Source organism: Leptinotarsa decemlineata, unplaced genomic scaffold (assembly GCF_025532065.1).
Source record: "Leptinotarsa decemlineata unplaced genomic scaffold, Ldec_3_MD MMD2_tig00026369_RagTag_RagTag, whole genome shotgun sequence".
Taxonomy (NCBI): Eukaryota; Metazoa; Arthropoda; class Insecta; order Coleoptera; family Chrysomelidae; genus Leptinotarsa; species Leptinotarsa decemlineata.
The window spans coordinates 3,074,740-3,084,249 of NW_027412709.1; the positions used below are offsets into that span (position 1 = coordinate 3,074,740).

Here is a 9,510-nt window from a genome sequence, read left to right on the forward strand (position 1 = left end):
TTTTTCATGCCAGATATTTCTTCGGCGCCAGCTTCCCAGGGTCGCCCAGGGTGATCCTGGCAAAATTGCATCCTTTGATTTCATCTCTTAAGGGATTGAGCATAGGTGTTGTAATGTCTAGGGAACTAATTTTATAAACCCTTCCGGTAGGTACTACGTTGTTTTTATTACTACAGAAAACATATTCATACTTTTTATATCTTAAAGGCAACGAGTATTGTGCTGGGCATTGACATATGAACTTGAGTGTGAATAAAGTGTGTAATTGGGAGTTGAGTTCTGTTTGATTACCCTTTCTGAACACTACAAAAAGTTGGCGACGAGGATAATTGGAAGTGCCGTTATTCAAGTCAGTGTTGTTGCAAAAAAAACAGTAAGTTTTTTTCAGAAGAAACATGGCTACTATGGGAATACAGTTGGAGTTTAACCCTGAAATAAATGAATGGTCAATTCATTATAAGAGGTTAAATCAGTTTTTTATTGCAAATGCGATTACCTCTGATTCGGTAAAACGCGCAATTCTTTTAAATAGTTTGCATCAAAATGCATATACCTTGCTACAAACTTTGTGTGTTCCGGACAACCCAGAAAATACAGACTTAAAAAACTTGGTAAAAAAACTGGATGAGTACTACACGAAAAAAAGTGTTGTTTTCGTGGAACGATTTAATTTTTACACTGCAGCCAAATTAAAATCGGAGAGTGCACAAAAGTGGTCGTCAAGGTTAAATAAACTAGCCATGAATTGTGAGTTTTACACATCGTTTGATACGAAATTGTGCGATAAGTTTATAACCGGGTATAACCCAGGAAAAGTGAGAAATAAACTGTTTTCTGAAAAAAAAAGACGTTACCTATGCTGAAGCGTTAAATATCGCTATAATCGAAGAGTCGGCATTAACGGGAATTATTGAATGTGAAAGTGAAATGAAGCAGGAGCCGAGGGAAGCCGATATAAATTGGATGTCAAAGCGGCGAGCCCCAGCACAAATAAAACATGGTAGAGGCAGTCACTCTTCTCAATCTCAGGCATCAGCATCTCCAGGTTGCTTCAGAGGGAGAAAAGAAGGTGGAGGAAGTGCAAACGAAAGAAATGTAAAGTGTTTTCGGTGTGGTAAGGGTCACTATGCAAATAAGTGCCCGTTTCGTGAGTACATTTGTAATAAATGTTCGATAAAGGGTCATTTGAGTTCTGTCTGTAACAAACAAGGACAGCGAGTAAATTTTTTATCGGAATCTTTAACTGTACCAGTAGAGATACAAGATGAGAGTTCGCCGGTGCTTTGTTTAGGACAGGAATCAGATAGACCTATTGTTATTGATATATTTTTTTATGATATTTCACTAAAAATGGAACTTGATTCGGGAGCTGCCATTTCGATTTTACCACTTAGTATTTATAGGAAACATTTTATGGATTTTCCGCTGTCGGATACAAACATGACTTTGATAAACTTTTCAGGGGATAAGGTTTTTCCTATGGGTTTAATTACACTTCAAGTTACCTTTAATTACAATCAACAGTTTCTAGAATTTTGTGTTGTTGATACAAAGGGATCTCCACTGCTTGGGAGAAATTTCATTCGTACATTCAATATGAGTTTTCAAGAAGTTAAATATTTGGGAGAAAAAACAAATGTTGAGTATTTTATGAATAAATTTAAAGCAGTTTTTTCTGACACTCCAGGATGCTTTAATAAATTTCAGTTGAAATTAACATTAAAGCCAAATGCCATTCCAAAATTTTGCAAGCCACGCCCTTTGCCTTTTTCGTTAAAAAATAAAGTTGATGAGGAGATTGAGAGATTATTACAAAACAAAATTATTTCACCAGTTGATTATAGTGAATTTGGCACCCCAATTGTTCCAATTTTGAAACGTGATAATTCAGTTCGAATTTGTGGTGACTACAAAGTCACAGTAAATCCATTTTTGGTGGCGGACAAGTATCCAATACCAAGGATAGACGATTTATTGTCAAAATTGAGTGGAGGTGAAAAATTTTCAAAAATCGATTTGGCGCATGCGTATCAACAGATACCTCTTCATGTGGATTCACGTAAATATACAACAATTTCAACACATAAAGGCTTATTTGTTTATAATTCCTTACCATATGGTATATCATCAGCTCCAGCGCAGTTTCAGCGCATTATGGAACAATTATTTATAAATATACCGGGCGTAGGATGTTTTCTAGATGATATTATAATAACAGGATCTAATGATGAAAAACATTTAGCAAATTTGGAAAAAGTTTTTAAAATTTTACAAGACTGTGGGTTAACATTGAAAAAGGAAAAATGCAAATTTTTTGAGACTAGTGTTTCTTACTTAGGATTGTTGCTCGATAAAGCAGGAGTTCATAAATCTCCTGAGAAACTAAAAGCTATCGAACAAATGCCTATACCAAGTGGTATAACGCAATTAAAATCATTTTTAGGAATGATTACTTACTACAATCGGTTCATACCAAATATGCCGGATATAGTGAACCCCCTGTACAAACTACTGAAAAAAGATATTTCTTGGTATTGGGACTCAAAATGTCAAGAAGCATTTGAAAAAATTAAAAATGTTTTGCTATCTGATACTTTTCTGATTCATTTCGATGCTTCAAATGAAACAATCCTCAGCGTGGATAGTAGTAATTACGGTTTAGGGGCAGTGTTGTCACAACGGTGTAGAGATGGCGTAATGAGATCGGTATGTTTCGCATCTAGAACGTTAACAGAAGCTGAAAAACGTTATTCTCAATTAGATAAGGAGGCCTTAGCAATTGTTTTCGGAGTTAAACGTTTTTATCAATTTTTGTATGGTAGGCATTTTACCTTATTCAGTGATAACAGACCTCTAGTTAGTATTTTTGGGCCTAAAAATGGAATTCCTATCATGGCAGCGAATCGTTTACAAATATATGCATACTTTTTAAGTGGGTTTGACTTCACTATAAAATACGTGAATACTTCTGAAAATATTGCTGATTTTTTGTCACGCCTACCTGTGGGTGATACTCAAGATTTTAAAGAAAAAACTTTTTCGTGTGAAGATGATTTACTTGAATTTGAAGGTTCCCATGTAACCTTAAATTATTCATCTAGTTGTTCATCTTTACCTATTGATATTATCAAAATGAAGCAGGAAACCATTTTGGATCCGGTACTGAGGGACATATTGAGTTATGTAAATGAGGGTTGGCCTTCAAATTCAAATGATCATATAAAAGCTTATTTCAGGAGAAGAAATGAAATAGATTCAGATGAAAATATTTTGCTTTGGGGTCACAGGGTGATTGTTCCTTCCTCATTGCAGGAAGTTATTCTAAAAGAGCTACATAGCAGTCATCTGGGAATTGTAAAAACGAAATCGCTGGCGAGGTCATACGTTTGGTGGCCTACATTGAACAAAGATATAGAAAGGTTAGTAAAAGGTTGTTCCGAGTGTCAGAAAATTCGTAGTGCTCCGGAAAAAACATCATTAAAACCTTGGCCAGTACCCAGTGGAGTATGGCAGCGTATCCATATTGATTTTGTTGGTCCCTTGAGTCAGAAATATTTTTTAGTTGTAACGGATGCTTTCTCAAAATGGCTGGAAGTATTCCAGATGAGTTCGATTACTTCCAAGGCCACTATTGAAAAACTACGAGAACTTTTTAGCCGTTTTGGTTTACCCGTGATGTTGGTATCCGATAACGGACCTCAGTTAATTTCGGATGAATTTCAGATATTTATGCAATCAAATGGAATTAACCATGTAACTACGCCTCCATACAACCCTGCTTCAAATGGGGCAGCTGAAAATTCAGTAAAGACAGTAAAGCAATTCTTACTTAAAGAAATATCTGAAAATCAACTGAAAAATGTAAATTTATCATTATGTAAGTTTTTATTAAATTATCGGAACACTCCTCACTGTTCTTCTGGTGAAACACCAGCCAAATTATTTTTAGGAAGGTCTCTAAGAAGTCGATTGGATTTAATCATGCAAATACAAAGTAATTCAGTTATCAAAAATCACACCGAAGTGAAAAATAATTTGGTTGCTGCTCAAGAATCAAATAAAAAATTTTACAGGGGAAACAGACAAAATAATTTTTATATAGATCAGATTGTGTATGTTAGGGATTATAGGACTGTAAAATCGCGTTGGTGTAAGGCGCAAATAGAAAAGTTTTTAGGAAAAAATGTGTGTCTTGTTAAGGTATGCAAAACTGATTTTTATTGGAAAAGACATTTCAATCAAATGAGGTATTGCAGTGATAACGATTTTGTTTTAAATTCAGATTACTTTGGAAAACGCTATGATCAAAAAGATAAATTAAGTGAAACTATAAATGCTAGTGTAGAAAATAACAATGATTTGCAATTTTCCACTGATTTGAATCTGTCAGTACAAAAATCCACTGAAAATGAACATTCTGAATCGGTTAACTGTAACCCTCACTTACAACCATCTGATATTGTGAATTCTCCAATAAATCGTCCTACAAGAATAAAAAAAGCTCCTGATAGATTAAAATATTGATTTTTTCTTTGTCGTTCTCATAAATATGAAAATATATTTTTTTACATGTTCATATAAACACCAAATAAGGGGAGGAGTGTGTAATGTCTAGGGAACTAATTTTATAAACCCTTCCGGTAGGTACTACGTTGTTTTTATTACTACAGAAAACATATTCATACTTTTTATATCTTAAAGGCAACGAGTATTGTGCTGGGCATTGACATATGAACTTGAGTGTGAATAAAGTGTGTAATTGGGAGTTGAGTTCTGTTTGATTACCCTTTCTGAACACTACAGGTGTTATGTTGGTTAGTTCCGTAATTGTCGAAGTCATCAGGCCGTAGGTGCCACTGGGTCCTAAAATTCTTAGTCCAGCCGCTTCATTGGCTAAAGAGTTGGCAATGCGATTACCTTTACTCCTGTCGTCCCCTTTAATCCACCTCAGGATAATGTTATTATCTACCGGGGCTTTGGCTAAATCTTGGTGGCACTCTAGTACTTGCCCTGAGGTAACACGTTGTCTGTTCAAGGTGAATAGGGCTTGTCTGTTATCAGTGCAGATTGTTCTCTACCGAGGCTTTGGCTAAATCTTGGTGGCACTCTAGTACTAGCCCTGAGGTAAAACGTTGTCTGTTCAAGCCTAATAGGGCTTGTCTGCTATCAGTGCAGGTTGTTAAGTTTTTGCCAGAAATTCCTTTACTGGTTATTTCTTTTGTGGCGATTGAGATACCAGCCAGTTCTGTTTGAACCACGCTGGTATTTTTTTCCATTCCCCACCTAATCCTTAGGCTTAGTGATCTGGAGTGCACCCCACATCCTGAGCCTTCTTTGGTTTTTGAGCCGTCTGTATATACACGTATTGTATTTGTAGCATATGACTCTGTGTTCTGTTTTATTTGTATTTTGTAGGGTTTATTAAACAAAAACCTGGGTTCAATTGCATCACTGGTTGCCTGCAGCAGAAGTTGCTCAGCCTCAATTGACACATTCTTACTTCGAAGTTTACACCAGTCGTGTGCAATCGTAACTGACCATAAACGCAACATCCTGTGATGTTTAAACAAGCCAATAGTTGTATTTGATATAATTTTTGGATGGCCGTTGGTTGTAGAACTTTCGGGGAAATCAATCCCCCTTGATCCCCTCTGGCTACGGCCTTGTCCAAGTTTACAATGGAGGTTCTTAAAAAACTAGCTGTTATTGGTATGTTTGTTAAAAATAATTCACTAGCATAAGATAATGATATTCCAAAATTATCTTCTAGTTCAGAAAAAGTACTATTTCATCATATTTTTCAAGCATAACAAAATGTATTCTAATTTTATATTCCCGTGTTTATGTAGCAACTGAATTAAGAAATAACATTCTTTAGAAATACCAACATTCATCAAAGGTTTCTTTAAGACACTTTAATTGTTTAATAGCCTCACTGGTATCTGTAACATGACTATCAGAGTCGGTGACCCTTGATGATGTTACTACAGAAGGTGATTCGCATTCACTTTCAAAATTAGAAATATCACCATCTGACCTTTCATCTTCAAAAAAATATTTTTCTTGTCTGCTTTTAAAATTACTTATTGAGACAGTTGAAGACGATACGGTTGAATCTTAAAGGATCAAGTGTAACGTGATGTTGTGGAAACTTTGAACCGTGAAGTAGAAAGAGATTTTTGTAATTCTGAAAAGACAAATATTCAAAATAAATTACCTATTTCTTTTGAAAGATTGAATAAAATACCTATAAACATAATATTATGACTCTATAAGCAGTCTTATAAATGGATTATTTACCTTCAGACTCAACCATTTCTTTTATCTTAAGGCACCCATTCATTTACAGGCCGCCTTCAGGCCGTTGCCTCAAGGCGCGCCGCCTTAGGGCCAATTTTCACCACAGACACACCGTCCTATGACAGGTTCAGACCTGCAGGCGATCGAAACTCATTGAATTCGCATCGTGTGTGTTTATTTATCGTCAGTCCATGACTGAAGATCTGAACTTCAATTGACTTTGACTTTCAATTGACTTTCAATCAAAATGAGTGAAAAGGGATGCAACAAAACTGAATTTATTACAGGTTTCATCGATATTTATAGGAGTCATCCATGTTTATGGAAAATCCAATCAAAATTTTATTGAAACAGACAATTGCGCGATAAAGCATATGCGTCGTTGTTACAATATTATAAAAGTGTTGATGAAAATGCAACAATAGACAAGGTAAAAAACAAAATCAATAATCTCAGAAGTTCTTTTAGAAAGGAATTGAAAAAAGTTAATAAAAGTAAAAAATCCGGAAGTGGTACTGACGAAATATATGTACCTACACTTTGGTACTATAAACTACTGTTATTCACATCCGATCAAGAAGAACCCATACAACCAATTTCAAATGACGAAGACGCCGAAACAGAAAACTCGGAGAATGAGGTGAGTTTATATATATCTAGTAAATAATACTTAATAGGAATGCTATTCCGATAGTTATTAAAACACGAATATATACGTTTAATGATATTTATTTATGGAACAATTTTGCAGTTGTTGTATACAAAATTGTACTATTTTATATGAACCTATCTTGCCAAGATACCTTTCCGTTGTTCATGAAATAGCTTTTGTAAGTGTCGCGAGTTTCCTTTGCTGCATTTGATGGATTGCGTCCATATCCATGTTGTAAGTTTCCAAATGTGTGATCACTTCTCCAGTCTCCCATTATTATGTCCCCTGTATCAAGTACTTCAGTATCGATGCTATTTTTGGGCAAGTAAGAGTTTGATGAATGTCGTCGTAAAAAGTTATGCAAAGCACAAGATGCAAGAAGTATATAATTGATTTTTTCAGGTTTCATGTTGATTGACGTATGAAAAACTCTGAATCGGTTAGATAGAATTCCGAATGCATTTTCAACAGTACGCCGGGCTCGGCTCAATCTATAATTGAAAATCCGCTCGTCTGGTGTTAAGTTTTTTTGAGGAAAGGGTTTAACTATGTGTTCATGTAATGCGAAAGCATCATCTGCTACAAATACAAAAGTCATGTTTTCTTTCGTCGATTCCTTACTTGGCAGACCCAGTGTTCCCTGCATCAGTTTATCATAGAAAGTTGTCGTCTCCAAAACACCTCCATCAGATACTCTTCCGTTACACCCAACACTGACATAAATGAATTCATAATCGGCATTAACAATTGCCATTAGGACGATGCTATTGTAGCCTTTGTAGTTATAAAAATACGATCCACTTTTTGCAGGTTGGACAATTCTGATATGCTTGCCATCAATAGATCCTCCGCAATTGGGAAAATTCTCGCAATGACTTGCCAGTCTTCGGATATACTTGGAAACTGAAATAATAATGATAATAAAATGAGTACTGTTAGCATAAAAAGTGTTTATTAAGTACGTGTACAAACTCAAAGTACCCTTTTTTAAACATTTCAGACAGACAATGAGAATATCAACAGTCCGGCATCAATGGTTCACGAAGAGCTTGAAGACTCGAATATCACGCCAGTTAATTCTTCAGAAACTCCAATCGAGACCGGGTGTAGTAGGACCCCTTCTCGAACATATACAACTTCCTCTAGAAAAGTGCCTGCTTCAAAAAGAATGCTAACAGAGCAACGGGAAATTATTGACAAGATTTGCGGTACATTGACCGAGAAGGACAAGTCTGATGAATTTTATTACAATAGGAGAAAACGTCGCCCACAAGTTTCGTCGACTAAATGAAGAACAGAGACTGTACGCGGAACATTTGATTAATAAAACCCTTTTTTACGCCATTCAAAATAGACTAACTAGTGAGTTTGATATTGTACTGAGCCAATCTGTTAACGAGACTGTTTATAATGTATCCTACTCATCGTATCTAAACAACCATCAGATACCAGTCCCAAATCAGCCATGCGTTTTCGAACGACAATATCAGCCACCCGTCCAAGATGTCCCGTCAGAGTTAACGGAGTTAACTCAGTTTCAAGAAATGAAAAGAAATATGTGTACACTCCTATTCACATCAAACGTCTTTTATTTTTATGTTATAATTTGAGAAATAAATTTATTTTTCCCTACCTTCAAATATTCTCTTTTCAATACTTTGTAAATTATTTTGCAGGTTTCTGGAATAATGACTCCTAGTGCCTGTGGTGAAATGAGCGTTGAAAACTTTAAATCCTCAAAGCTGCGTCCCGTGGCAAGAAACCGTAGTGTTGCAATTAATCTTTCCTCTGCACTAATTGCTCTCCTCATTCTCGTGTTTCTCTTCGATATAAAAGGTTTCACTAGTTTTAATAACCTTTGAAAAGTGACATCACCCATACGAAGATAATTCTTTAAATCATCTGTACTAGACATACGGAGTTTTTCAATTAGTTGCATGTGTGACAATGTTCTCTTTCAAGAAGCCAATCCTTCACCCAAAATCGCTTTCTTTGTCGAGGTGGTCTCTCTAATAGTAATAACACTATTAATAAACACGCTATTTTTCTTCTTTTTTCGAAGTTAATCATATTTGATACTTTTTGGTATATTTTGTGTCGACGTCTTCGCCTGCTTCGGATCAACTGGACTGACGTGTGTAGTGAAATATGAGGCCGCCTGCAGTCTGCGACCTGTCCGGCCGAAACCTGAAGGCTTCATCTCTCAGGCGGCCTGAGTAATGTGTGGCCTCAATAAGGTCGCCGACGGCCGACTTGATCGACAGTTTACGGCCTGAAGGCGGCCTGTAAATGAATGGGTGCCTTTATTCTGATTGGCGTGAAGTTATCCACAGATTTCTGGCCACACATACTGACGTAGAGGAAAATAAAAATCTGCACCCGTACTAATATCTGTGGCTGGAAATAACCATTCACTATAGGTAGAACGTGAAATTATTAGGACTATTTAGTGTAAAACTTTTTTATGGAATCTTGAGTAGATTGACGCGTTGATAATTGTTTTCTCATCAACAATACAAATTTAGTGGAAAAAAAATTGGAAATATTAGACTTACTTT

General features: G+C 35.9%; 1 protein-coding gene across 1 annotated transcript; it reads left to right on the forward strand.

Annotated features, from left to right (window-relative positions):
* Positions 1-997: 997 nt before the first annotated feature.
* Positions 998-8,887, forward strand: LOC141486732 (uncharacterized). The gene is made up of 3 exons (XM_074185236.1): positions 998-1,095; positions 6,655-6,940; positions 7,953-8,887. Exons 1-3 carry the CDS (start codon positions 998-1,000, stop codon positions 8,241-8,243), a joined length of 675 nt encoding a protein of 224 aa, XP_074041337.1. The 3' UTR covers positions 8,244-8,887.
* Positions 8,888-9,510: the final 623 nt, after the last annotated feature.

Bases quoted from the DNA above. Each gene is read 5' to 3' on its own strand.
- LOC141486732 (XM_074185236.1), top strand. From the start codon at position 998: ATGGTAGAGGCAGTCACTCTTCTCAATCTCAGGCATCAGCATCTCCAG. The intron at 1,096-6,654 runs GTAAAGTGTTTT...TTATTGAAACAG, and splicing joins GAAGTGCAAACGAAAGAAAT to ACAATTGCGCGATAAAGCAT. The intron at 6,941-7,952 runs GTGAGTTTATAT...TAAACATTTCAG, and splicing joins CAGAAAACTCGGAGAATGAG to ACAGACAATGAGAATATCAA.